The following is a 27,360-nucleotide window of genomic DNA, read 5'->3' as shown; positions in this document are numbered from 1 at the left end:
GTGAAAGTATTTTTGGAAGGTTTAGAGAGGGCATGATTAGCTTATTGAATCATAGGGTAGCGAGATGCCAAGTGTCACGGCTTGGAACCACGAGAGTCCAATGAGCAGTAGTTGTATATGCACTGAATTATTCCCACCAGACAACATATATTCGTGGGTCCTTTGCTTGCAACGCACATACTGATACTGAGTGGAAAAATGCACGTGACATAATCAGACAAAACCCATGCACGTCCCTGCCTGCTCACGGAAACCTCTCTATAAAAACACCACAGTTTTAACACCTAACATAACTCACACATACATATCATTATATATGTTGCATACAAATACAATACATATGCATACTAGTTATTTATATATACAGTTATATATAAGAAAAGACGGTTTGTGAGTGGTGGCCGGTCACCCAACAATCTGCCTGCAATTCAAACGCCTGGTATGTTACACTATAATACTTCACACTCTCATCGTCTCATTCTCATATACATATAATGTGTGTATATGCACAGACTAACTTTATTTACGTTCTTACATTTTTGCTTTGTTTTTACTTTTGCGCTAACTCCACTTATCTTTTCGTTTGAGAAAGGTACTTGTTCTTACAATCATTTGTTATTACTCTTTCTGGTTCTTTTAATAATCTACATATTTTCACATTTTAGAAAATCTGAATCTTTCTAGTATATATATGATAAGTTTTCTTCTCCTTTATTACATCCAGATAGTAAACATTACTCATAATAAGTTATATAACTTTCTTTTTAACATATTTTTTCGTTGTATCTTTCCATAATTTGGGAGACTATATGGCGTTTCTGAGCTAGTCTCTCTTCTCTCTTTAGTGTGTACAGAGATAATTATTTATGAACAAAAAAAACCCCATAATGCTGCGTAGCTGCAGTTAGAGAGGTTGGTTTGATAATTACAGTATTAATTATGTCAATTTGAGGAATATGAAGCCGGTCTTAATTACCTGTGGGACAGATCAAGCCAACGATCACCTAGTATACATTATCATATATTATTATTTTTGTATATGTATAATATACAAAAGTGGATGTGTCCACAAAAAAGCATTAGAGCGCTGTATAGCAAACAAAAAAGAGTCACGGGAGGTTTTCTTTTTGCTTTTCCATCATAAATACAGTATAATAATAATAATATATAAGCGTCCAATCATGAATTTTAATAATATATGTCAATCAAGCCCAGTACATATATTCCAAACAGTTTCATTAAATTTGACCCGCTGTGTCTGAGAAGTGAGTTCATGTGTTTGGCTGACCACTCTCGTGACTGACTGTCTTTACTTATTTTCACAGGAGGTGAACTAGAGTCCACACAAATACACGTACATATATATATATAGTATTAATTATTAATATATAGGATGTATGCAATGGAGGCTATGGTGGGAAGAGGAAGAAGAGGAGCGATATTGATAATGGCGATGAGCTTGGTGCTGATGATGATGGTAGAAGAGTACTCAAGGACCAATATCGTAGAAGCAAGATATCACTACCACAAGAACCCCAAACGCGGAGTTATTACCGTCCCTTCTCCGCCGCCACTTTCCGATGAAGACGGTGATCAAGAACCATCACCACCTCCGATTATTACTCCTTCCGATCCGTCCCCGTCACCACCACCACTAGCACCGGAGGATGATCCGTCCCCGTCACCACCACCACCACCACCGGAGGAGGGCGTCGCTCCTTCGGAGCCGGGGGAGGGGCCGAAAGTGCCGTCGGACCCGGCGGGGACCACGTTCGACGTGACGGATTACGGGGCGGTGGGGGACGGGGAAGAGGACGACACGTCAGCGTTCAGGGAGGCGTGGAAGGCGGCGTGCGCGGCGGACGGCGGCGTCCTCGTGGTCCCCGCGGAGCGGTGCTTCAAGCTGACGTCAACCATCTTCTCGGGGCCGTGCAGGCCCGGGCTGGTGTTCCAGCTGGACGGCGTGATCATGCCCCCCGACGGGCCCGCCGAGTGGCCCGCCTCCGACAGCCGCAAGCAGTGGCTCGTCTTCTACAACCTCGACGGCATGACCCTCTCCGGTTCCGGAACCGTCCAGGGCAACGGAGACAAGTGGTGGGAGATGCCCTGCAAGCCCCATAGGGTCAGCCTCACTTTCCAATTCACTATATATGCTCTCTTCTGCTAAAACCTTTTAACCAATATAGAAATGAATGCAGGGTCCCAATGGGTCTACGCTCTCAGGACCATGTGACAGCCCTGTGGTAAGTGGTTAAATTCAAGGTCAAAGCTAGTTGTCTTAATAGTATAGAGTGAGTGATAATGGTGTGTGTGTGTGGGCAGTTGATGAGGTTCTTCATGAGCTCGAACTTGGTGGTGAGGGGGATAACGATAAAGGACAGCCCGCAGTTCCACATGAAGTTCAACGGGTGCCGGCAGGTGGCGATCGAGGAGGTGACGATCTCGTCGCCGAAGCTGAGCCCGAACACGGACGGGATCCACATCCAGGACACGTCGGCGGTGGGGATCTACAACTCGCGCATCGCGAACGGGGACGACTGCATCAGCATCGGGACGGGGTGCCGGGACGTGGACATCAGAGGGGTGACGTGCGGGCCCAGCCACGGGATCAGCATCGGGAGCCTGGGGGTGCAGAACTCGCAGGCGTGCGTGTCCAACGTCACGGTGCGCGACTGCACCATCCGCGAGTCGGACAACGGCCTGAGGATCAAGACGTGGCAAGGCGGGTCGGGGTCGGTGACTGGGGTGGTGTTCGAGGGCATCCAGATGGACAACGTGCGCAACTGCATCAACGTGGACCAGTACTACTGCCTCTCCAGCGAGTGCCGCAACCAGAGCTCGGCGGTGCACGTCAGCGACGTCCACTACCGCACCATCAAGGGCACCTACGACGCCAGGAACACGCCCATCCACTTCGCCTGCAGCGACTCCCTGCCCTGCACCAACATCACCATGGCCGACGTCGAGCTCCTCCCCCACGAGGGCCACCTTCTAGAAGACCCTTTCTGCTGGAACGCCTACGGGGCCCAGCAGACCCTCACCATCCCCCCCGTCACCTGCTTGCAGGACGGCCAGCCCCTCTCCCTCATCGAGACCTCCCTCTTCGGTTGCTAAACTATATATTATTCTTCCATTTGCAACACATGCCTTGCTTTGCTTGTATACCCATATATCATATCGATGATACTATTCAAAATCAATGCATCTTACAAAATCAATAAAGAAGAACAATGTGTGTGTGTGTGTCTTGTTAACCCGTCTTTCCTAGATTTGACGGTCTTGCTTCTGCGGTTCTTGGGCTGAATGGGCCTCTTCCGCCGTGAGCGAACCGGGGACTCAGCTCCACTCGCAGATTGGACGACTGTTTTGCTTCCGCGGGGGTTCTTGGGCTATACGCCTTCTCGGAGTCCTTGAATGAGGTCGAGGCCGAAAGCTTGAGGCTGCACATGCGCCTGATCTCGCCCCGGCCTCGGGTCATAATGCCATCAAGAATCTCTCCGTCGTCCGCAAACGAAGCTGATCTGCTTATGTCCCCCTCTTGCTGCGTAGTTTACGGATACAAAAATGAATATAATATAATAAACAAACAGTTTGTGAAAGTAAAAAGGGTTTTTTATTACTGTGGGTAAGCTGAAGGACATGGCGGGGGCTTCTTCATACTCTGCGCCGTCCAAATCCTGAAGATGGGCTCCTTTGAAAAACTTGGGCAGAATGTACTGCCTCACCGGAACCAACAGCATGATCAGCAGCGGGAAAAGTAGGCCTGCAATCGGGACCCACGTTATCCCGAAACAAAGAAGCAAGTATCCAGCCTGGAATATTGTGAACCCCGCGATAGTCCTGAACGGCACCGTCTCCACGAACGTCGCGTGGTAATCTTCCAACACTCTGACCAAACAAAAGAATTTCAGTTGATAAAAGGGAGACCGTGAAAGTAAATGAAGAGTGGAGTGATGAACAAAAGCCCTACTTGTGTCTTCTGCTGGGGGCTGTGAAGAGCAAAAGAATCCTCTCCCAGAATTGGTTACCGGGCAAGCTCTCGATGGCCATGAAAGCAAAGTACCCCCATAGAAGCGAGGTGGGAATCATTTTGATGAAAGGCATCGCTGCAATGCACAGCGCAACCATCGCAGATTGAAGCAAGTTGGTGAGGCGTTGCTCTTTCACTTCCACCGGCAGTAAATCGTCAATCACTTTCTCGATGTCAAACGTTGTCTCGTCAACCGCCACGCCGTTACTCTGAATCGGAATCGGCGTGCTCTTCAGCTCCTTCAAGCCCTGCTCGTATGTATATATTCGAGAAAAATGAACAAACTTTATTTGTTTTATAATAATAATAATAATAAAGGAGTAAATTGAAATTACCTGGGAAGAAGGTTGAGACGGAGAGTGGCTTTGCTCGTACGCTTCTTGCATGCTTCCGTAGACTTGGCCCAAGCTCACGTTTCTCTTCATGCATTTCCGAGCCGCAGCGACCACTCTCTTGCGAACCAACTGCAACGATTCCATCAGATTAACATCTTCTTTCTATCTTCATCTCCATTACCATTCACACACACACACACACACACACACAACACAACACAGTGTTCATACCTGGTGCTTCAGCGTCGCTAGACTTTTTGTGTGCATCGGCGACTGTGGAATCACGCCGTTGGACGGAGGAATGCCGAGGAGACCACATATTATGACCTGTCAACAAAAAGAAGGAAAAGGTCATGTACACATACATTTACACATTGAAGAAAAGGCAAGAGAGTACCATGAATCCGAGAAGTAGCAAGTCGTAGTGGTAAGAAGGCGGGTTTTTGAGGTTGAACTCTTTCTGCTGCGCGAGCTGAGCGGCCACACTGTGGTCGAAGTAGTAGAGCACGGCGATCATCGTGGCCGGAATGAAAGCTCCGGCTATGTACAGAGCCGGCACCTCCGCCATCTTCGTGACCACGCTCCAGTTGTCGAACGCGCCAGCCGACCACGGGTTCGGGCTGAACAGCCGCCTCGGGATTCCTTCCGGAACATTCCCTCCTCTCGGGGCGTACGAAACCGCCGTCCACGCCACAACCATCAGAGGCACGCCGTAATCTGCCACGAGCCCTCGCAGCCAACCTGTACGTGGACACCACCGTCCACGTCATCGTGAGTTTCGAAAACAAAGATAAAAAGATAGAAGAGTTTAGTTATTTACCGGAGCCGTAACGCCAGGACCGTGCTTTTCTGCTTCGTAGCGCGGTTAATAGAAGGCCGAAGGAGAGAACCAAAGCAAACAACCCGTTTGCGAGTCTCCAGGAAGGTTGAAACTGGGCAGCGTTCGGGTCTTCTCTTTGAGGTACGTGAAACTCTTCGATAACTCCCTGAACCACGAAATCAATTATGCAACGAAATGATTAGTCAGACAGAGAAGAGAATCGCTGTACTTTGATGGCTTCTTGCATGAAGAGGAGGGCGATGAGGAAGCCGAAGAGCTCGCCGGCGAGACGAGTGAACCTGTTGATGATCGAGCACGCGCCCAACACGGCCAGCATGAACAAGAGCAGGGCTGTCCAGACACAAACCCTGCATCAAATCCAATCACTGTTACTATTTACATTATTTGTTGTCTTGTCTTAAATCGCTCAGCTGACTCACCATGCAGTCCAGGGTAGGAAGAGATGGGGTCCCAAATCGGGCCGGTTCTTGGCAAAGTTGAACATGAAAGTGTACATGATCACGGTCGGCTCTGCAACTCCGAGGATGAGCAAAGGCTGGCCTCCCACGAGGGAGTGCATAATCCCACACAAGGCAGTGGAGGCCAGTGTTTGAACCGCCGTGATAACCCCATCTGCATTACATATTTTTATGTTAATATCAATATCTCAACACTATCACTATATCACAATCCAATCATAGACCATAGTCGCAACCTGTATTTCTGTCGAGTTGCTCTCCGAATGAGATGACCGGAAGTGCCGACGCAAAGAAGATGTATGTGGTTGGTGCCAAGATCCTGAACAAGTGAAGCGAAGTGAAGTGTATAGAGAACAAGCAAGTGCAGATATATAATCAAATCACGAGACTGGAAATATATATACGTAGTACCTAAATCCGGCGGCGAAAGCAGAGGTCCAGTCGTGTTTGTAACAGCCCAACCTCCCTCGAATGTCGTTCTTGATTCCTCTGAACGGCACAAAACTCTCTTCCATGCTTTCTAAAAAAAAACAACTACAAAGATTGGCAAATGCTAATCAATAAGATATGCGAAGATGAGCTTTGATGGTGATGGAATCAAATGCACAAACTTACATAGCTCAGTGAACGAGAGAGAGAGAGAGAGAGAGAGAGAGAGATGAGAGCTGAGAAAAAGATCGTCCTTTGTGTTTTGAGTGGATTAATTGTGATATTTTATTTTATTTTATTTTAGGCACAGAGAGAGAGAGAGAGACACAGCTGAGGACAAGCTGGCTGGCAGTGAAGAGAGAGAAGTAGCCCAGCAGCTTCTCCAATCAATATTTCTTCCCACCAAAATTCTAACTTAATTAAGCTATTTCTTGCATTAGATTTCTGACTACTTTCTAGTTTCTACTACACGGGGCCAGTGAGGTAAAAAAAAACTGTTTTTTTTATTGCTGAGAACAACTTTGGTAAAAAGGTGAGCTGTCGTCTGTGTATAATACAATAAACATAAAGTAGAGAAAAAAGACAAACATCTCTTTAATGATTTCGATGCACTGGGACCCGCCCACCGAACAATTATTTGACCCGTTGGTTTGTTTGTTTCTGTTTTCGAATCTGAAATGCAATAAGATAGGAGAAGAATTGTGTTACCAACAACAAACAAAAGTCCTCATTCAGTCCATAAAATATTTTCTCTTTCTTTCCCTGAACCTCTCCACACTCTCTAACCCTCTCCTTCTCCGCCCGCTCTTTCTTTCAGGTAACCTTATTTCTTTGGCTTTTTATTCTCATTATTACTCACTTTGATTTTGATTATCATTCTGAAATTGAAGGCGTTAGGGATTTAAATACTCTACTTCTGCCCATTTGGATTTATTATACTGAACGGAAGAATTGTTACTCTAGTCTACATGGCAAGCATATCTACACACAAGAAAATGAAATTGATACCTGGATTTAATATTTCATCTTCAAATCCCAGATTCTAGAGGGATACATTTATCTCTAATTCAAATACAAATGAGTTCTCTCATTTATCATTTTTAATTTTCCAGGGTCACGCCATGGAAGGAGAGTGACCGCACTGGTGACGGTGAAAACGAAGATGAAGACACAAACAATTCATTCGAAGCTGCCCCTAAGTAACCCTACAAAATTTGTAAGGTAAGTCTTCGATGTGTTTATTGGTATCTGCATACACTTTTTTTTTTTTAAACAAGAATCTTATATTAACAGGCTTAAAAAAGCCAATTTACAAAAAGGGTGAGCAAAACGCTCTCCAGACCGATTCATAACCTCCCACAACAAACCAGGAGGTTGGTCAGTAAAAGGTACCAAAAAAACTAAAGAAAACCTAAAATTATATCCAAAACATTTCTATGTAAACCGGGAAGTCTATATAGCACTACTCCAATCTCTCTGTAGGTCCGCCAAAAAGTAGTTTTTAAATTCCTTGCAAGCAATGTGAAGCCAAAGAGCAATGTTCCGATTGAGAACTTCTCGGACTCCTTGACACCACCCCTCGTTCTAAAAAATTCATTTATTCCTGCTTAGCCATAGAGCCTAAAAGCCTGTCAGCACCCCCGTTTTAACCGCTTCCTTCCAACGATTGTTCTTCCCCGGTGTCTCGTGAAGCAAGAAAAAATCAGAAAGAAGAACAATCGAAGAGGCATTAATGTTTAACTTCCCGAAGAGCCACTTCCAAATGCTTGAGGCTGCTGGACAGTCTACGAAAATGTGATGAATGTCCTCCGCTGCTCTGTGACAGAGGATACAACAGCTCGGGGAAAGGGCCTAGTGAGGATTCTGCCTTTGAATGACGTCCGCCGTGTTTATTCTTTTGCGTGCCAGTCTCCATCCGAAGATTTGAACTTTTTTAGGGGCAGCGCACTTCCATACTGTTTCGTAGAAAGGCACTGTAGCGGTCGGTCCCGGAGATGCGAGAGCAGCATGCATAGCTTTTACCGAGAACTCCTCCGAGTCATCCAACCAAACCCTCCGATCCTCTACCCCGTCCCCGAGGGAAACTGACTCTAGGGAGTTCATCAGCTACGCATATTCCAAGGCCTCTCTATCTGTTAAGTTTGGTGAGAAGTTGAAATTCCACTCGATAGTACCCTGTAAGAGGGTTAGAAACCATTTGCCTAATTGACACATTTTTAAGAGAGCTTAAACGGAATAACCCGGGGAAGCGTGATTCCAAAGTCTCACCGTCGCACCAAACATCCTCCCAAAACCTGACTTTATTACCGTCTCGTACTATCCATGTGCACCGCTTATAAGGTATTTGCATACACTCTTATTATCATATTTAACTACACAAAATATAAATATGACATTGTTGTCTCAATTGAATATAATTTTTTTATATCATAAATATGACGTCATGCATAATTAGTCCACATAGTTTGAGCAATACAATCTCTAAACTCTGTATGTGCACGTCGAGCTTGTGTAGTTGCGCTTGTGTACGACGGTCCTCCAACTTCTGACGCATCTTGACCTCCAACTCTTTCAGAACTTCCGCCTTCAATATCCTCAGTAGGAACATCTTGATTCCATCTTGTAAAGAAAGGTTTTTCGTTTTCGTACATTTTTATTAAATTATGTAATATAAAGCATGCCATAACTATACGAACTTGTTTATCTAACGGATAACTTGACATATGGTTTAAAATCGGGAACCGAGGTTTTATTATGCCAAAACATCTCTCTATCACGTTGCGTAACGACGAGTGCATGTAATTAAAAAGTTCTTCTCGTCTACGCATTTGCCTATTTTGTCTGAACTCGGATAGGTGATAACGTACAGTGCGATACGGTGCCAAAAAATCTGGCTCGTTAAGATATCCACTATCCACTACGTAGTACTGTCCTCCTTGTGGTATTAAAAAATTTGTATTTTCAGTCAGTAATACCTCACGTAATATTCGTGAATCTGCCGTTTAACATTCAAATCCGGTATGGACGTACGTAAATAGCATGTCAAATGTACAAGCGGCCATCACATTAGTCGTACATGTTCCTTTCCGTCCTCGATAATTGGGTTGTTGCTCAGTGGAGACGATTACACCAATATGAGTACCGTCAATAGAGCCGATGCAATCTTTTCAAAGAAATAAAAATTTTAGTTTGATAATTAATATAACTTTAGAGATAAAATAAATTCATAAAACTTACTTTAAACCATGGCCAATATTTTGGGTTGTTGGCAATCTCCGGGGGTGTCGTTGTATAACCGGGATGCTTTATTACATCGGGTGCCAACTGATTTATTGCATCAAGAACATTTCCAAAATGTCTGCTAATGGTCTCACCGGAGTGATTAAATCGGTCTTGAATGGCTCTAGTTCGGTCCGAATGTGCGAGAACTTTCATAAACATCATGAAAGACTCTTCTGGTGATATGTGACCGGACGAGAGCAAATGCTGAATCATTCCAACGATTGCAATGAATGGCTCCTTGTACATGCGACATATCTTAAACAACGGCTATTTGTTGGGATTATTTAACAAACCATACACATATTGACTTCCACTTTCCGCAGTCGTTCGTCGGGGTAGGCGTTCGACTCGTGATTCTTCGCGCATTTGTTCTAGTATCATTCTTCGATTGCACCTACTATTACGACGAAGAATGGCCTCTACCACAATCACGTCGTCATCATCACTAGTATCCTTCTTTGTTAGATTGAGATTTTTTTTATTTCACGTAGATTATGGATTCAACTGATGATGATGACGTGATTGTGGTAGAGGCCATCCTTCGTCGTAATAGTAGGCGTAATCGAAGAAGGATACTAGAACAAATGCGCGAAAAATCACGAGTTGAACGCTTACCCCGGCGAACGACTGCGGAAAGTGGAAGTCTGTGTATGGTATGTTAAATAATCACAACAAAGAGCCGTTGTTTGAGATATGTCGTATGTACAAGGAGCCATTCATTGCAATCGTGTTGGAATGATTTGGCATTTGCTCCCGCCCGGTCACATATCACCAGAAGAGTCTTTCATAATGTTTATGAAAGTTCTCGCACATTCGGACCGAAATAGAGCCATTCAAGACCGATTTAATCACTCCGGTGATACCGTTACCAGACATTTTGGAAATGTCCTTGATGCAATAAGTCAGTTGGCACCCGATGTAATAAAGCATCTCGGTTATACAATGACACCCCGGAGATTGGCAACAACCCAAAATATTGGCCATGGTCTAAAGTAAGTTTTATATTAATTATCAAACTAAAGTTTTTATCTCTTTGAAAGGATTGCATCGACGCTATTAACGGTACTCATATTGGTGTAATCGTCCCCACTGAGCAACAACCCAATTATCGAGGACGGAAAGGAATATGTACGACTAATGTGATGGCCGCTTGTACATTTGACATGCTATTTACGTACGTCCATGCCGGATTGGAAGGTTCAGCGGCAGATTCACGAATATTACGTGAGGTATTACTGACTGAAAATACAAATTTTTTAATACCACAAGGAGGACAATACTACGTAGTGGATATCCTAACGAGCCAGATTTTTGGCACCGTATCGCACCGTACGTTATCACCTATCCGAGTTCAGACAAAATAGGCAAATGCGTAGACGAGAAGAACTTTTTAATTACAGGCACTCGTCGTTACGCAACGTGATAGAGATGTTTTGGCATAGTAAAAGCTCGGTTCTCGATTTTAAACCATATGTCAAGTTATCTGTTAGATAAACAAATTCGTATAGTTATGGCATGCTTTATATTACGTAATTTAATAAAAATGTACGCAAACGAAAAACATTTCTTTGCAAGATGAAATCAAGATGTTCATATGGAGGATATTGAAGGCAAAAGTTCTGAAAGAGTCGGAGATCAAGGTGCATCAGATGTTGGTGGACCGTCGTACACAAGCTCAACGTGCACATACAGAATTTAGAGATTGTATTGCTCAAGCTATGTGGACTAATTATTTATGATGTAAAAAAAAATGATTGTATTCAATTTAGACAACAATGTTATATTTATATTTTGTGTAGTTAAATCTATGTTAAAATAAAAAATTTGAGTTAAGAAATAGTTTCATGTATCAAACATTTCATTTTATCAAAAACAAAAATGAAAACTATACAAAACAGCTTTTTGAAAACAAAACTGTAAAATAATTTTTCAGTACAACTACAAAAATTAGAAAACAAAAAATGATAGTAATTTATTATTACATTTGGAATGTCCATGCAAGTATCCATGGAACTCCATGCAAGTATCCATAGTAATTTGGAATGTCCATGCAAGTATCCATGGAACTCCAAACTTGGAAGAGAATGATAGTAATTTATTATTACAAGAATTTTTTTAGAAAAAAGATTGAATCCTTCTAAAATTGGAGGATGAAGGATATTGGTGACAAGTCCAAAATAGGACCACCATTCTTGAAACCATAAAGGAGAAGGTTCGGTAGCTATTTCGAGAACTGGATAAACCAAGAATGAGAGAAGGCTCGAATAAAGAAAACATTAAATCAAGCTTTTATGTAATCTATATAGTTATATGATTTCATTGCTCCTGGATGAGAGAAATATTTGGGAGTATAAATATTTTGATTCCAATCAGAAGGAGTAAGAACTTTAAGAATTTTTTATTTTGAATAATTGATTTTACGAGAATCTTGAGGATCGAAACAATGGTTAATATCTGCAGAGTTGGAATCTATGAGAATATGTTCAAAGAATTTTCTATCTTTAAGGGGATGATTAGATATGAAGAGACAATCAGGAATTGGTTATATGAAAGAGATGTGGGGATTATCTGAGTTTACAGATAATATTAAGATTTAAGTACGTAGGCAGGGAGTATGGAGATTTAAAATATGTTTGTTGAGAGAGGGGATATTCAGGAACTTTACAGAGTATCCTGGTTTAGGCCTTCTAGTCATGAAGAGAGAGAGAGGATAATGAAAATACTTCTTTATTTCTTGCGTTTGAAACTTGATTACAAACTGAGAGTAAGCTCTCTTAAATAGACAAACTTCCGGATTCGAAAGGGTTTCAAATCCGTAATAGAGGATCTTATCCCCGACATAACTACTGTACATTTATTGACTTTATTACAGATAAGATAAAGAGGAATCTTATTCTCGACATGCTTACTATACAACATCAGACTTTTAACAAACAAACAAAATAGATAAAGATATAACTATTGTTCGTCTTTTGACTTTATTACAGATAAAGAGGAATCTTACATAATTTTGAATTATGGTATTTGAGAAAAGAAATCGTTTGGATCTAAACTTTCATCTTCATCTTCTTCCGGTAGACTCTCTTGATCTTCACTTGATAACTGGTACTTGACATCTTCTAAGAGCTTTACGTAGTCTTCTTTTGAAGAGGCTGCTGCTAATAAGGCTTGAATCTTGCTTTTTTGAGTAAGAAATTCTAGATGTTGTGGGTCCTTAGCTGGATACCAGACTTTTGAATTAAGAAATTTTGAAATGGCTTCCGAATTGGCTTGGGAGACGTTAAAGGTATCTCACCACTTGACTCTGAATTGTCTGACTAATAAAGGAATATGATTTTCTTGATTATTAATTTGGAAAGTCCATGCAAGTATCCATGGAACTCCAAACTTGGAAGGGAATGATAGTAATTTATTATTACAAGAAATTTTTTTAGAAAAAAGGTTGAATCCCTCTAAAATTGGAGGAGGAAGGATATTGGTGACAAGTCCAAAATAGGACCACCATTCTTCAAACCATAAAGGAAAAGGTTCGGTGGCTTGTTTTGAGAACTGGATAAACCAGGAATGAGAAAAGGCTCGAATAAAGAAAACATTAAACCAAGCTTTTTGGTAGTCTAGATAGTAACAATAAAATCCTATAACTATCTAGACTACCAAAAAGCTTGGTTTAATGTTTTCTTTATTCGAGCCTTTTCTCATTCCTGGTTTATCCAGTTCTCAAAACAAGCTACCGAACCTTTTCCTTTATGGTTTGAAGAATGGTGGTCCTATTTTGGACTTGTCACCAATATCCTTCCTCCTCCAATTTTTAGAGGGATTCAACCTTTTTTCTTAAAAAAAATCTTTTAATAATAAATTACTATCATTCTCTTCCAAGTTTGGAGTTCCATGGATACTTGCATGGACTTTCCAAATTAATAATCAAGAAAATCATATTCCTTTATTAGTCAGACAATTCAGAGTCAAGTGGTGAGATACCTTTAACGTCTCCCAAGCCAATTCGGAAGCCATTTCAAAATTTCTTAATTCAAAAGTCTGGTATCCAGCTAAGGACCCACAACATCTAGAATTTCTTACTCAAAAAAGCAAGATTCAAGCCTTATTAGCAGCAGCCTCTTCAAAAGAAGACTACGTAAAGCTCTTAGAAGATGTCAAGTCCCAGTTATCAAGTGAAGATCAAGAGAGTCTACCGGAAGAAGATGAAAGTTTAGATCCAAACGATTTCTTTTCTCAAATACCATAATTCAAAATTATGTAAGATTCCTCTTTATCTGTAATAAAGTCAAAAGACGAACAATAGTTATATCTTTATCTATTTTGTTTGTTTGTTAAAAGTCTGATGTTGTATAGTAAGCATGTCTAGAATAAGATTCCTCTTTATCTTATCTGTAATAAAGTCAATAAATGTACAGTAGTTATGTCGGGGATAAGATCCTCTATTACGGATTTGAAACCCTTTCGAATCCGGAAGTTTGTCTATTTAAGAGAGCTTACTCTCAGTTTGTAATCAAGTTTCAAACGCAAGAAATAAAGAAGTATTTTCATTATCCTCTCTCTCTCTTCATGACTAGAAGACTTAAACCAGGATACTCTGTAAAGTTCCTGAATATCCCCTCTCTCAACAAACATATTTTAAACCTCCATACTCCCTGCCTACGTACTCAAATCTTCATATTCTCCGTAAACTCTGATAATCCCCACATCTCTCTTTCATATAACCAATTCCTCGTCAATATAAACCTTATATATATATATATATAAGGCTCGATATATGATTTTAAAGTTCTAAACTAAAACACGAAAAAGTTCTCCTGGATTTTTGATAACCACTTTATGTAAACGTTTCCGCACTTTAAATTATGTTGTATATTATTATTATAGGTTAAATTATTTATATGTTGTCTTAAGTATTACATTTAAATATTATTGCTTATACGATGACATGCTCGCGATACGTTGATGTTGGATTCGATGAGTCGCGGTTTGCGGGCGAGTTAACGACGCTCATGGGTCGTGACAGCTAATCACATTCAAGCATTATACACATAATTAATTTAAATAAACATGATAGAGCATTTGAATATAAATCAACAAGCACACATGAATCCATAACTATATTCATAACTTGCTACACCATAGTCCTTAATGGATTTAGTTCATGATTGAACGGAAAATAAACGAAGAAGATGAATAAAGAGAACTGGATGAAAATGAATAAGAAATTTGAATTAAATTATAAAAACGGGAGTTTCAAATATTCAAAGAATAGAGATAAAAACAATGAATGATGAAGACGAGATGATAACTGTGATGATCTTCTCTTAACACTTCTCTTTCGAGATTTTCAACAGAAATAATAAAGCAAAACCCAACTAAAGAAAAGATGTGTTTCTAAATAAACTAAAGTGTTTTTGTAGGTAAATCTAGGTTGTTAGGAGCTTATATGGGCTGTCGGATGAGATTTGACGGCTCAAAATACATTTAATAAACAAAAGTCGAATTTGCAGATTTTGGGATGCACACCCCTCTTTGTGCACCGCACAGGTAAACGCACAAGACTCTGTGAAGCCTGTGCGGCGCCCATAAGATGGTGGTTCACCGAACCACCTATCTTGAGCTCCGGGTGTCAGAATCGTGATCGAAAAAATGTAAAGCACTCCTTAAGACTGCCTCATCCTCCTCGTATGCTCCAAATGCCTCCATGAAGTCCCAAACTCTGAAAATATAGGAAAAACTCCAAAAAAATATCAAAACGCTCTTAAACTAGCATTGTTTTGTCTTTGAGGGCACTAACAAATACGTTTAGAACGCACTTATCAGTATGTATGACATTTTATAAATATTTGTTCATTGGATACCCCTTCGGTAAGTCCTATATTTGCTAGTAAGCCATATCGGTAACGGTAAGTTCACAGGTACGGTTTATCCTCACTTCATTGGATACCCTGGTAAATCAATGGTATCTCCCCGTAACCCAACAAAATTTGAGGCCCGGTACAACGTCGATAACGGTATTTCAATCCTCGGTTTAACAAGCTGAAAGGAAGACTGAAAGTAGGGCTGAGATTCATTGCAAGTGATTCATAAGGAGAATTTTGTCACAACTCAATAAATCCATCATTGGTACATTTATATATATTGTTTTTTTTTCCTTGTTATATAATTCTAGGGATTTTGACATTAATAATATCAAATTGTTGACATTTATTACAAATCACTCAAAACTCCAAATTTGACACATGTAGTACCAAGCCCAATGAGTAAAGACTATTATACTCTCAAATATCATTTAAACAAATAAAACAAAAAACTTCCCTCAACTTCCCTCTAAACTTCCATCGCATTATTGCCTCTTCACATTCGACATTCTCTCTCTTCACTCTCTCGCGTTGAAATCCCTAAAACCCGTCAGGGAACCCAAAAATCCGACTCTTCACTCTCTTTGTTTCTCGACGACGCTTCTCTCTATGAAATCCAAAATTTATGTCGCTCATTCTATCGTCTTCTCCATTACCTATCAAGAGGCACTAGAAAAATCCTAACTCAAACTCCATTACAATGTAGGAGCTCGAAATCGAGCAAGGTCGAAGCTTCGGCATCAAAAGAAGCCCGACGAAGCCCTAAGACGGCTTATTCCGGAAGATCAAGAGTTGGATCATTTTAAAGCTTTCTTGAAGTCTGACTAGAAGCAATAAAAGTAAGCTTAGATTTTCTTTATGGTTAAATATTATAGTTAAATTTACTCTCTAATAAATGTCTTATATACTTTTTTTTCTTCTTTTTTTTTTTTTTTTTTTTTTTTTGTTTAAGGAAAAGGAACATGGGGTATAATGCAGTGAGTTATTTTATTTCTCTTTTTTGGTTTCCACTAAATTATATGTTATTGGTTATTAGTTTAATAATGACAAATTTAATTTTATGTTTTTATATTGATTAGGCCTGACGAAAATCCTTACTATAAGGGCAATTATGTTTTGTCTCCTTCATTATTTATTTATGGTGACCTATAATTCAGGGATATCTAGCAAATGCTTCTTCAAGGACTTGTACATCAAAATTGGGTTATTATCGAATGATGTAAGATTCTTATGTTATCCATATATATGTTCTTTCATGGTTTTATGATAATTTTTTGTTGTATAATCAGTATATCTCATATTTTCTAAATTCTTTATTGCAGCATATTGATGTTTGCTTCGCTTCTACTATCTAAGGATGAATGCAAACTTTTGTAAATGTCTGATTATTCGACTCACAATCACATATTATTATTTTGATTGTTTTATGATAAATGCTTACAACGCTCATAAGGACAATTCATAAACTTGCATTGCAAAAAGTGACACATAGTACCTACTCCAACTATGAGAGTTGACTCTTGATGGACCCCAAAGATCCGAATGAATATAGTCAAGAACACTAGCTGTTTTGTGCAATACCTTTGAGAACTTGTTTATGATAGAGTTGCCATGGGCAGTCTTCACAAAATTCTATTTTTTCTAGCTTGTGAGTGCCAAGGCATCCTTCCTTGTCAAGTTCACCGAGGTCTCTTTTACTCACATGACCAAGTCTCAAATGTCAAAGATTTTCCATTTTATCCCTGTCTTCAACATTTGCAGAACCAACAAGAGTAGTAGCTTTCAAGAAATACAAGTCATTCTTTCTAACACCTTTATTAAGCACTATAGTGGATCCCTTAGATACTAACAGATCACTATTATCATATTTGAAAACATAAGATTTAATTTTTTTTTTCAAGAGAGAGAAGATTTATTTTTAAATTTGGAATGTATCTAACATTGGCCAAGGTTCTAACAAATCCACTATGGAGTTTGATACGAATGTTACCTATAACATTGACCTTACAGGCCTCATCATTGCCAAGAAGAACTGAGCCTTCATCCTCCAAGTGCAGATCTTGAAACCATTCTCTGAGTGGTGACATATGATAGGTGCATCCGCTATCAATAACACATGACATGATTCTTCTTATGTGATGATTAAAGCTTCTGCACTGTCATAACCCTTGTTAGGACCATCTAAATATTCTTGCTTGTTGAAGGTCTTGTCGCAATGGTAGCACTTGTAAAGAAAAGGCTATCTATTGTCGATGTTTGGCTTAGTTTTATCCTTAGAGCTAATCTTGACCCCTGAATCACATATAAGATCCAGAATGCTCCAAAAATACACACTGGGGGACCATATATTGAATTAGGTATAATTATTTCATTAAACAACACTGTATTATTGAGTTTTTGCTTAGACCTAAGGTATTGAGTTTTGAGAGAAACCATTGAAAAATTTGACCTCTTAGATTGAAGAAGGAGAAGAAGAAGAAGTGGAGTTTGCATCTCTCTCTATCATCATCTACAATTCAATAGTTTACTATTTTTCCTATATATTTTGCTTATTTACGATCTAATGTTCTGTAAATAATTGTTTTAAGAGAAATAAGATGAGAAGTGTGGATGAAGACAAGTCATTTGACTTATAAATTTAACAAAAGTGTCAAAAGCGATTTTTTAAATTAACTCATTAATAATTTTGTCCCGTTAAGACTTTTAGTTGATTTTGATAAAAATCTTCGAAATTGTAAGTATTCTAGTATAAAATTCTTTTCTATTTATAAAAAAGAAGATGATGTTCTTTCTTAAAAAGGAAAAATAAGATATGGTATTGACACATTTTTTTTTCTTAAGGATCATTATGTCTAAAGCATATATAAAGTCTAATTTGAATAAAGGTTAAATGGTAAACCTATTCATGATTTAATATCACTCAAAATGTTGTTGTTATTATTATTATAAAATCCCTTAAAAGGAAATTTATCAGAAAACACATTGAGTTACCCCTATGCAAATCAACCAAAGTTGCTTTATTACTTATGTGATAATATCATGTTATTTTTTTTTGACACCGTGATATTGTGAGTAATAATAATTACGATAATAATTTCACTATCTAGCACCGATGTTTACACTATTTTTTTTATAAAAAATTAATAAAATAATAAACACATCACTATTTAGATAGAGTGAGACCCCACTTTAATCATCTTTTGGTGCTACGTTGGGGTGGTTTTTATTCAAAGTGTTACCAATAAAAACAAAAATAATATTTTTTTTTGGTGATGCGTACAAATTTGCCTACATAAGCATTTTGCTCCTAGAGACGTGACGTGTTGGTTATAATTGAATTTAGAAAGTAAAAAAGAAAGGGTAAACTAGCAACGTAGCCATTTTGAAACATGGTTTTTGGAATCTAGCCAACGTTTGGTAAATTTTGCAATCTAGCCATTTACTGAAATTTACGGATATAAAATACCTAATTTACCATTTTTCTTATACTTACTTGATCAAAACACTAGCCCACGTTTGACCAGTTTGAATTGTATACAACAAATTAATTTCAGATTTTTTCGCAATTTAATTGTATATTTAGCTAATTTAATATGAGATTCGGTGATGTAATTAAAAGAGAAAATTTAATGCAATAAATGCACAAAAAATTTACCATAATTAACAGAAATTAACAAATCAGCGGAGATTAACAAAAAATTACAAACATTTACACTGTATTTGCTTACACGGCTATAATTTCAGCAATTTAATATCAGTTTTTTGAATTCATAATATGAGATTTGGTGATGTAATTAAAAGGGAAAATAAATATTTATTTGATTGAATAAGTCAAACAAGATAATGAATACACGTAATTATGATAAAATCCCGTTCAAAATTAGAAAATAAATTTGGAAAACAAAAATACCGTATTAAATGCGTATTAAAGGAAAGGAAAGAAATCGGCTCTACTTGCACATATGTAAATTTACCATAATTAACAGAAATTAACAAAGCAACGGAGATTAACAAAAATTTACGAACATTTACACTGTATTTGCTTACACGGCTATAATGTTCATTAAAGAAAAAAACGTTCAATAACCAACTTTGCCAAGTATAGAATTTTTTTTAAAATTCGAAATATAAACCGAGTATAACAAATTCGGCTACAAAATCAAGTTTCAAAACGTGGGCTAGTATTTTTGAAACAAAACCAAGGCTAATATAGTAAATACCATCTTACATAAATATGACACGTCATCAAATTTGGCTAAATTCGAAATTTAAACGAAACGTTGATTAGATTATAATTGCAACGTTTGATGTGGCTTAGATCCACTAATTTTTCAAAAAGAAATGGGAAATGGGAGTTAGTTGGGAAATGAGCTGACACGCGCACACGTCCACCAACCATTTTCCCATGTCTCATTAAGCATGTGCTATTTTTGTCGTTTGGAGAGAGAGAGAGTAGAGAGAGAGAGAGATGAGCGAGAAGAACAAGACCCGGGAGCTGGACATAACGCTGGACGCGTTCGGGTTCGAGGTGTCGGAGGTGTCGGCGGAGAGGGTGAGCGGGAGTCTGAGGGTGACGGAGAAGTGCTGTCAGCCGTTCAAGGTGCTCCACGGCGGCGTGTCGGCTCTGGTGGCCGAGTCCCTGGCCAGCATGGGCGCCCACCTCGCCTCCGGGTTCCGCCGCGTCGCCGGAATCCAGCTGTCCACCCACCACCTCCGCCCCGCCCTCCTCGGCGACCTGATCCTCGCCGAGGCCACGCCGGTGACCAAGGGCAAGACCATCCACGTCTGGCAAGTCAACCTCACCAAGGAGCAAGTCAACGCCGCCGACAATAATCTGTCGGAGGTGGTCATCGTCTCCACTTCCCGCGTCACTCTCCTCTGCAACCTCCCCGTCCCCGACCACGCCAAGGACGCCGCCCGCCCCCTCCACCACTACTCTTCCCCTTCCTCCAAGCTCTGATCTTTCCTCTCTTTTTTTTTCCCAAATTACTAATAAAACTCTCAATTTACTTTCTAATTTCAATTATTATTATATGTGGCCACATACTCATCATTCATTAATTCATTCATTAGTAGTGGTACTTGTACAAATAAATACATATGGTGGGTGATGGCGAATTCAGAAAAAAAGCTAAGCTAGCTGTGGTGGTGCGTTGACTTTGCGAATCCCACTCGCAGGCCTCCGAAATCGAAAACAGTGTGGTATGCTGCGATGAAGAGATCACCCAGGATCCTGCAAATCAACATAAAACCGATCTCTTTGATTTTTTTTGACTGTTTGATAGTTTGGGTGAAAAAAAAAAAGTGAGTTACCAGAGAGGGCCCTGAGGAGGTGGCACGTCCACGCCCACAAATCCGCTCACGCACACTCTCTTCCCGCGTTCCTCAAATCTCATTATGTACTGTCGTCGCCGATTCATCATTAAAAGTTCATCAGTTCATCAATTCATCATCAGATTTTGTGAATTACCTGTTGTGGGGAGAGCGAGAAGGTCTTGTTCCCGATCGTGAATGAAACGTGTGGCAACATCCCGATGTTGTCGCACTTCACAAATGGCTTCCCCAACGGACTCGGAAGCCTCTCGCACACCTGTAACAATCTCCTCTTATCATTTCATCTGCCCATATATGAATATATATGGTAAACTAGAGTACCTCATCTGCAAATCGCAACACTTTGTCCCTCGCCTTTTGTTGCTGAAGCTGCACCTGCAACCAGAAGAGAATCATCTCGCAGAAGGTGCACGCTCGAGAACTCTTGCTGTTGCTTCTGCATCATCACCACTAACGGATACGGAGAGAGCCAAACAAAGAGAAGAGAAGAGAAGAGAAAAGAAAAGAGAAATGACCTCGATCCGTTGTATGAACACAGCCCTAGGTCTATGCATACCACCTCTGGCTTTATCTGCACATATACCACTTTTCATCAACCATATATATATATAACACTACAGTACGACATATAGTAACATACCCCGGAGACCAAGTATTCCCACATCATGTTTCCGTAGTTGGAGACCATGCTCTTGCATTCCAGGCTCACGAATCCCTCTGCTCCAATCGCATGGTTGATCTGAGCAACGATTGCCTGACAACCACCTCATCGTTTATAACATAATACTCTGTCTCTCTCTATATATAATATATGAAAACATACAGTTGGACCGCCGATGAAGGATGTGCCGGAGTCCACAATGGCACCGCACCCATACTTGCACACCCCTGCAATCAGTCGATTCGCTCTTATTTCCTTTGGAATCTCTAATAATAATAATAATAAAAAGGGATTCGAGTATATTACCTGTTGAAGTTCCAGCAACAAGAACATCTCCAATCTCAATCTGCAGAGACATGGAATGTATGTATGATATAAATAGGGTGTAAATGATTGGGAAGAAAGAGAGAGAGAGAGTACCTGCCAGTAGCCCTTTTTAGTGATTGGGAAGTAAGTGTGTTCCCCCGAAAAGCGGCGCCAGTCAACGCCTCCAAACACAATCTCACCGCCCACTTTTGACATCGCATCTCCGTTGATCCACAGAGAGAACACTTTCTCCGCCACCTCGCCTTGTTTCACCATATTATACCTACACACACACATACGTGTTGTGCTCACCTACTGCCCATTTATGTACCAACTCTATAGTCTATACACATACCAAACGGGCGTGGTTTGGCCAACGGCGATTTCCTGAAATCCGAGGCCGAGAACCCCGTCGAACTTGGCGCCTGCAAATGCCAACAATCCTTCCCTCGTGATCTCAACGAACTCCTGGTTTTGGACGACGATGTCCCCGACTTGGACGTTGTCCTGGCTCAAGAACCCCGAAATCGACGTGCTACCGTACGGAATTTTGCAAGGAATCCCTGCAACGAGCGCCCATCGATGTAGTTAATTGAATGTCACAAAAAAGAAAAAAAGAAAAGACGTTACATACCAATTTTGGTGTAGGTAGAGGACAATCGAGCCCTGAACTTGGAATGAAGATAGCAAGATATCTGGTAAAGAAAGAGAGAGAGAGAGAGATAAGTGAGTGTATGTGTGAGTGTGTTTATGATATGATGAGTGGTAATATTTATTACAGAGAAGATGCATCTGGAAGATGGGACCCAGAGATTGGCGGCGGCGGTGTCGAAGACGACGGAGAGGGTCTGAGGGGGAGATCCGATGGCGATGTCAGCAAAGTATTGAGTGCCGAGATAGTCCTTCAAGTAGATCATCATCCCATTCATCTCCACAACAGACCTCACTCTGCTCACCGTCAAAGGATGCTTCTTCAGCCTCACTCTCTGGACCACTCCCATACCAACCTCAAGGATAATCATCATCATAATAATCCCGCCAATCGTATTCCTGATCATATTGTTGATCAATGAATTAGTGAATGATTACCAAGCCACGATTGTATACGTATATACGCCCATGGAAGTGTGGTGTTTTGTGCAAGTGAAATGACCGCGTAATTTCCTCATCTTGCGTTTAGCGGGTAAACTAGCTAGCCCTTTCTTTACGTTATTACTCGAGGACAATAACCATATTGGGCCATTTCCGCCGGCCCATTTTGAATTTTGGGCCTTCAATCGACGGGTCGGGTCGGGTTCTATTAAAATGCGGGACATAGGTACTACAGAGTACAGAGCAAGGAGAGGGAGGGAAAAAGAGAGTTTGGAAATGGAAGACGACGACGACGACGATTGGGGTTTGAGCGCAGAGCAACTCGACTCTCTCGAAAGAGACGCTTTGCAGAAGATTGCTCAACAACAACATCAACAACAGCAATCTAATTCTTTTACCTCTTCTTCGGTGTGTGTTTCTCAGTCCCCTATTTTCTACTTCTTTAATTTTCACTCAATCGTGAATGCTTTCTTATTGATCGTCTTGTTCGTTCAAGGTTTCTTCTTTGCCCAGTGCCTCCACACACACGCACTTACCTTTTTCAAACCCAATTTCTGGTTCTCTTTCTACTCATTCCTTTTTTCTCTACTACTAGTACTTACTTCAAATCGCCAAAAATTCGCTTTTTTTTTCTGTTGTTGCAAAAGGCACAAATGTTCGTAAAGTCGGTGTGAAATTGTTTCTTCATGCTTCTGGAAATATAGCTGCAAAGTTCTCATACGATCAGGTACACACATCTCATTCAATCACCGTTTCCTCATTATTGTTTCTAGATCATGTACATATATTTTTGTGACAGGTTGTTGTGGCCGCTTTTCGCAAAATTCCTAAATCCTTTTGGAGTGCACAAGAAAGGTTCGTACTTACTGTTGGTTATTTATTATTGGTTTGGTGTGTTGACAAATAATTGTTTTTTTTTTCAATGTGCAGGCTATGGATGTTCCCTCCATCTTCGTTGCAGTCGGCAGAGAGATGTCTGAGCGAAATACAGAGAGTTCATGTTGAGGTGAGGTGACCAAAACCCTCTCTCATTTTCCATTTTCCGTTTTCGTCAATCATGAGTTGTGATTGTATCCAAACTCGATGTGCAGTTGGAGAAGCTTGACCCGTTGGTGCAACGTGCCATGGCCGCCGCTTCTTCTGTTCCAGATCTCCGAGGTCACTATTCTTTTTCATTCAAGCTTACCCTCTCTTACTTACTGTCTCTTGTTCCTCATGTAATGTAGATCGATACGAGGAGATGCCAGCACATCTCGAATCAAAGCTCATGCCGTTCCAGAGAGATGGCGTGAGGTAATTTCTCTTGAAATATCCAGAGACGTTATTGTGAGAGAGATGTGTAAGGAATGTGTTTTGGTGTTTCAGGTTTGTGTTGCAGCACGGAGGTCGTGCTCTCCTTGCAGACGAAATGGGTCTCGGAAAGACAATACAGGCAAGCAAGCAATTCAACATCAGAAGTTAGAACACACCATTCTAGTCTAATGTGTTTAGGGTTATCGATACAATAATAATGCAGGCGGTTGCGGTGGCATCGTGCGTGAAAGAGTCTTGGCCGGTTCTTGTGCTCGCTCCATCTTCCTTGCGCTTGCAATGGGCTTCAGTTACTACCCTTCCTTCCACAACTTTCGTCTCTAATGAATTCACTCTCCGATACAAGCCCATCTAATCATTTTACCCTTTTCTTTTTCCTTTTCAGATGATTCAACAATGGCTCGATATTGCTCCATCAGACATTCTTGTATATCATCCACTCTTCTTCTTCTTCTTCTTCTCTGTTACTTTATGTTAACAATGTTTTTTTTTTTCCAGGTTGTTTTGTCACAGTGTTCGGGATCAAACAAGAGCGGATTCACTATAGTAACCTCAAGTTCCAAAAATTCTGTTCGTCTCGACGGCCTCTTTAATATAATCTCGTACGATATCGTGCCTAAATTACAAGATACGCTGATGGCGTCAGATTTTAAGGTGAAATCAGTGAAATGAATTGGTTCTGAGTGATTCCGTTTCGCATTAAAGGAACCTTGTGTGGGAACTCAACTATTATGTTTGTTCAGGTTGTGATTGCAGACGAGTCTCACTATCTGAAAAATGCTCAGGCCAAGCGAACTGCTGCTTCGCTTCCAGTCATTAAGGTCTGATGCTCTCTGCTTGCTTTTGAACACAAACAAACTCCCGTATTTGATGTGTCTCTAATCCTTAGAATGTTGGCTTTTCAGAAAGCTCAGTATGTAATTTTACTTAGTGGAACTCCTGCTTTGTCTAGACCAATTGAACTATTCAAACAGGTATTCTTTTGGAAGGCAGTTGAATAATTTGATAGGTTTTTTTTTTGGGTAAACTAAGCCAATTATTTGGATATCAACTCAACAGCTGGAGGCCTTATGCCCGAATGTATATAAAAGTGTTCACGAGTATGGAAACCGCTATTGCAAGGGTGTAAGTCATCCTTATTTTTTTGTTAACTTGTCTCTGCTACTGTTTTTTTTTTTTTTTTGTTTGTTTTTGTTTTCTTCTCTTTGGTAATATTTGGATTTCAGGGTGTATTTGGGGCGTATCAAGGTGCGAGTAACCACGAAGAACTGCATGGTTTGATGAAGACAACACTGATGATTCGCAGACTCAAGAAAGATGTTCTTACAGAGCTTCCTACAAAACGCAGGCAACAGGTGTCGTATTTCTATGCAATTCAAGTGATTTTCAATAACCATTCATTGATTCTCTTCTCGGGGTATAAAAATAAAATACGTGCTTGGCTTGAGATTCCTTTTAAGTCAAGCACTAAGCAGTTTATGCAATTTCTCTTTACTTTGTTGTTTAACAACTTAACCTTACTCCTATGGCGCTGTGTGTAAATTGTTGGACAAAGAACTTGAAGTAGGTTATGTTTCAGCTCTGTAACAATTTGTGTTGTTATCCTGACCCAGGTCTTCCTAGATGTGTCTGAGAAGGACATGAAACAAGTGAATGCCTTATTCCGTGAGGTATATCTTGTCATTTTTTATTACAAAAAAAAAGAGATATATATATATAAATTTAACTAGCTGCTATGGGAAAGACATATTATATTGCTACATTGCTGTTGGGTTGTGTAGTTAGAAGTGATAAAAGGGAAAATCAAGGACTGCAATTCAAATGAAGAGATCGATGCATTAAGGTTTTCGGAGAAAAATCTTATCAACCAGGTGATCTTGTAACTCCCAATCATGAGTTGTATGTCGCAACAAAATTTAATATTTCCCATTTTAAGCTGTGAACACAAATTTTTTATTTTCGTTGTTTCCTACCAGATATATACGGAATCTGCTGCAGCAAAGATCCCAGCAGTTGTAGATTACCTGGCAACTATGATCGAGGTGTGACAAGGGTGACTGTAAAATAGAAATGAATATCCGTTGTTGTTTTTATATCGAATGTTGTTTTACCCAAAAACAAATGAACATGAATATGGATTTGATGGCAGGCAGGGTGCAAGTTCCTTGTATTTGCACACCATCAGGCCATGATCGATGCCATACACCAGTTTCTTGTTGTGAGTCCGACTCTCGATTTGCAAACAGAACTACATAAAAAAAAACATGTTTGTTTGTTTGATTGATTGATTATCCGAACTGGCAGAAGAAGAAAGTGGGGTGTATTCGCATAGATGGCAATGTATCGGCAGCATCAAGGCTAGCTTTGGTTACGGAATTTCAGGAAAAAGAATCAATAAAGGCAGCTGTGGTATTAATTAATAGATATATAAATTTTCCTTTTTTAGTTTCAGTAACCTGAATATAAGTATTTCGGGTTTGTAACTATATATGACCTGAATGTGCAGCTGTCTATCAGAGCTGGGGGGGTTGGGTTAACGTTAACAGCGGCAAGTACGGTGGTGTTTGCGGAGCTGTGTTGGACTCCCGGGGATTTGATTCAAGCGGAAGATCGCGCCCACAGGATAGGCCAGGTACAACCTTAATTCTACATTGCAAATTCAACTCTGGATTACTCTTACGATTCCCGTACGTACTGTACTTGGTCCCAGGTATCATCGGTGAATGTCTACTATCTTCTGGCAAACCACACTGTGGATGACATCATTTGGTACATTCTATTCTCTTCTGTTGTGCAAGTGAGCGAGTGTGTTGACTGTTGACTGAGTTTGTGTTTTTGGTCAGGGATGTTGTTCAGAGTAAATTGGAAAAATTAGGGCAGGTAAATGCTCGACAACTCGAGTTTAGTCTGTGTTAAATGATGATGATGATGATGGTGATAGATCTGTATGGTTGGTATAATTGCAGGTGCTTGACGGGGAGGAGAAGAGTTTGGAAGTCAAAAGCAGCAGCCCTAAAAAGCAGACGACTCTGGACTCGTTTGTCAAGCGTTGTAATGATAACAACACAGACGAAGTCCACGGTCGTCTCAAACATCCCAGACCCTTCTGACCTTTTTTTTAGTAGTAATGCAGATTGTATAGTGACGTCAAAGAGCTGAAGAAATATTTCATGATTTTGATTGATTGGAAAAGAAGCGGCAGCATATCCTATTATGAAACTAAACGCGCTTGTGTAAGTAAAAATGTCAGCAGATTGTTGCGTTGCGAGGAAGATAGCCTGGAAGACGGAAGGGGTATTATAATTTGTATTCCTTCCCTCACCATTAGTATTTTTTTTTTATAAATTTTTAAATTCTGAATACTGGGTTTTCTTTTTGAATCAAGAAAAAATTGTTTCTTTTAGGAAAACTTCTACCTGCGTA

The 27,360-nt window shown here is 40.1% G+C and overlaps 5 protein-coding genes and 1 long non-coding RNA gene across 10 annotated transcripts; 4 read left to right on the top strand and 2 right to left on the bottom strand.

Moving 5' to 3' along the window:
• Window positions 1-289: 289 nt before the first annotated feature.
• Window positions 290-3,253, top strand: LOC149392627 (polygalacturonase At1g48100-like). 2 transcript variants are annotated; one of them, XM_089617707.1, is made up of 4 exons: window positions 290-439; window positions 1,326-2,122; window positions 2,199-2,243; window positions 2,323-3,253. In XM_089617707.1, the coding sequence occupies exons 2-4, from the start codon at window positions 1,394-1,396 to the stop codon at window positions 3,112-3,114; spliced, it is 1,566 nt and encodes a 521-aa protein (XP_089473833.1). In that variant the 5' UTR covers window positions 290-439; window positions 1,326-1,393; the 3' UTR covers window positions 3,115-3,253. The 2 variants fall into 2 exon arrangements, with proteins under 2 accessions (XP_089473833.1, XP_089473834.1); XM_089617708.1 differs by lacking the exon at window positions 290-439 and having other exon boundaries at window positions 778-2,122.
• LOC149392626 (putative boron transporter 2) lies at window positions 3,244-6,521 on the bottom strand. Of its 2 annotated transcripts, XM_089617706.1 has the most exons (12): window positions 6,280-6,519; window positions 6,076-6,184; window positions 5,901-5,983; window positions 5,626-5,818; window positions 5,415-5,553; window positions 5,186-5,351; window positions 4,763-5,106; window positions 4,597-4,692; window positions 4,366-4,494; window positions 3,971-4,278; window positions 3,621-3,888; window positions 3,244-3,541 (listed from the first exon to the last, which is right to left on the bottom strand). In XM_089617706.1, the coding sequence occupies exons 2-12, from the start codon at window positions 6,177-6,179 to the stop codon at window positions 3,251-3,253; spliced, it is 2,121 nt and encodes a 706-aa protein (XP_089473832.1). In that variant the 5' UTR covers window positions 6,180-6,184; window positions 6,280-6,519; the 3' UTR covers window positions 3,244-3,250. The 2 variants fall into 2 exon arrangements, with proteins under 2 accessions (XP_089473832.1, XP_089473831.1); XM_089617705.1 differs by having other exon boundaries at window positions 3,971-4,494; window positions 6,280-6,521.
• A 262-nt stretch (window positions 6,522-6,783) lies between these two features.
• LOC149392625 (uncharacterized) lies at window positions 6,784-17,220 on the top strand. Of its 2 annotated transcripts, XR_016299809.1 has the most exons (6): window positions 6,784-6,910; window positions 7,206-7,314; window positions 15,940-16,072; window positions 16,186-16,210; window positions 16,313-16,452; window positions 16,556-17,220. It is a non-coding gene; the product is annotated as an uncharacterized LOC149392625 (long non-coding RNA). The 2 variants fall into 2 exon arrangements; XR_016299808.1 differs by having other exon boundaries at window positions 16,186-16,452; window positions 16,556-17,218.
• A 2,380-nt stretch (window positions 17,221-19,600) lies between these two features.
• DHNAT1 (Thioesterase superfamily protein) lies at window positions 19,601-20,275 on the top strand. Its single transcript, XM_089617143.1, has one exon. The coding sequence runs from the start codon at window positions 19,702-19,704 to the stop codon at window positions 20,191-20,193; it is 492 nt and encodes a 163-aa protein (XP_089473269.1). The 5' UTR covers window positions 19,601-19,701; the 3' UTR covers window positions 20,194-20,275.
• LOC149392623 (aspartic proteinase-like) lies at window positions 20,276-22,637 on the bottom strand. The gene is made up of 12 exons (XM_089617142.1): window positions 22,314-22,637; window positions 22,169-22,229; window positions 21,890-22,097; window positions 21,649-21,817; window positions 21,535-21,574; window positions 21,391-21,455; window positions 21,208-21,321; window positions 21,083-21,138; window positions 20,889-21,003; window positions 20,704-20,823; window positions 20,547-20,635; window positions 20,276-20,466 (listed from the first exon to the last, which is right to left on the bottom strand). The coding sequence occupies exons 1-12, from the start codon at window positions 22,590-22,592 to the stop codon at window positions 20,370-20,372; spliced, it is 1,413 nt and encodes a 470-aa protein (XP_089473268.1). The 5' UTR covers window positions 22,593-22,637; the 3' UTR covers window positions 20,276-20,369.
• A 221-nt stretch (window positions 22,638-22,858) lies between these two features.
• CHR18 (chromatin remodeling factor18) lies at window positions 22,859-27,249 on the top strand. Of its 2 annotated transcripts, none has more exons than XM_089617478.1 (24): window positions 22,859-23,034; window positions 23,123-23,183; window positions 23,271-23,353; window positions 23,426-23,481; window positions 23,557-23,632; window positions 23,718-23,784; window positions 23,853-23,919; window positions 23,992-24,058; window positions 24,143-24,226; window positions 24,323-24,364; window positions 24,436-24,591; window positions 24,681-24,758; window positions 24,843-24,911; window positions 24,997-25,062; window positions 25,164-25,292; window positions 25,551-25,607; window positions 25,719-25,808; window positions 25,914-25,979; window positions 26,087-26,155; window positions 26,245-26,346; window positions 26,444-26,569; window positions 26,648-26,706; window positions 26,781-26,817; window positions 26,904-27,249. In XM_089617478.1, exons 1-24 carry the CDS (start codon window positions 22,903-22,905, stop codon window positions 27,045-27,047), a joined length of 1,983 nt encoding a protein of 660 aa, XP_089473604.1. In that variant the 5' UTR covers window positions 22,859-22,902; the 3' UTR covers window positions 27,048-27,249. The 2 variants fall into 2 exon arrangements, with proteins under 2 accessions (XP_089473604.1, XP_089473603.1); XM_089617477.1 differs by having other exon boundaries at window positions 26,242-26,346.
• Window positions 27,250-27,360: the final 111 nt, after the last annotated feature.

The sequence above is a fragment of the Urtica dioica genome, chromosome 6, assembly GCF_054948205.1.
Source record: "Urtica dioica subsp. dioica isolate 48M chromosome 6, U.dioica_male_clone48M_v1_H2, whole genome shotgun sequence".
Classification (NCBI taxonomy): domain Eukaryota; kingdom Viridiplantae; phylum Streptophyta; class Magnoliopsida; order Rosales; family Urticaceae; genus Urtica; species Urtica dioica.
The sequence above is the reverse complement of the archived record's forward strand: the minus strand, read 5'-3'. Positions and strand labels throughout refer to the sequence as shown.

What these genes read in the sequence shown, in the direction of transcription:
- LOC149392627 (XM_089617707.1), top strand. Translation starts at nt 1,394, where the DNA reads ATGTATGCAATGGAGGCTATGGTGGGAAGAGGAAGAAGAGGAGCGATA. An exon ending in TGCCCTGCAAGCCCCATAGG is followed by an intron (nt 2,123 to 2,198) that starts GTCAGCCTCACT and finishes AAATGAATGCAG; the next exon opens with GGTCCCAATGGGTCTACGCT. An exon ending in GACCATGTGACAGCCCTGTG is followed by an intron (nt 2,244 to 2,322) that starts GTAAGTGGTTAA and finishes GTGTGTGGGCAG; the next exon opens with TTGATGAGGTTCTTCATGAG.
- LOC149392626 (XM_089617705.1), bottom strand. Translation starts at nt 6,179, where the DNA reads ATGGAAGAGAGTTTTGTGCCGTTCAGAGGAATCAAGAACGACATTCGA. An exon ending in GTCCTGGCGTTACGGCTCCG is followed by an intron (nt 5,107 to 5,185) that starts GTAAATAACTAA and finishes GTCCACGTACAG; the next exon opens with GTTGGCTGCGAGGGCTCGTG. An exon ending in GCCCCCAGCAGAAGACACAA is followed by an intron (nt 3,889 to 3,970) that starts GTAGGGCTTTTG and finishes TTGTTTGGTCAG; the next exon opens with AGTGTTGGAAGATTACCACG.
- DHNAT1 (XM_089617143.1), top strand. Translation starts at nt 19,702, where the DNA reads ATGAGCGAGAAGAACAAGACCCGGGAGCTGGACATAACGCTGGACGCG.
- LOC149392623 (XM_089617142.1), bottom strand. Translation starts at nt 22,592, where the DNA reads ATGATCAGGAATACGATTGGCGGGATTATTATGATGATGATTATCCTT. An exon ending in CTTCCAGATGCATCTTCTCT is followed by an intron (nt 22,230 to 22,313) that starts GTAATAAATATT and finishes TTTCTTTACCAG; the next exon opens with ATATCTTGCTATCTTCATTC. An exon ending in CTAAAAAGGGCTACTGGCAG is followed by an intron (nt 21,575 to 21,648) that starts GTACTCTCTCTC and finishes ATGTCTCTGCAG; the next exon opens with ATTGAGATTGGAGATGTTCT.
- CHR18 (XM_089617477.1), top strand. Translation starts at nt 22,903, where the DNA reads ATGGAAGACGACGACGACGACGATTGGGGTTTGAGCGCAGAGCAACTC. An exon ending in AGAAAAATCTTATCAACCAG is followed by an intron (nt 25,809 to 25,913) that starts GTGATCTTGTAA and finishes GTTTCCTACCAG; the next exon opens with ATATATACGGAATCTGCTGC. An exon ending in CCATACACCAGTTTCTTGTT is followed by an intron (nt 26,156 to 26,241) that starts GTGAGTCCGACT and finishes CCGAACTGGCAG; the next exon opens with AAGAAGAAAGTGGGGTGTAT.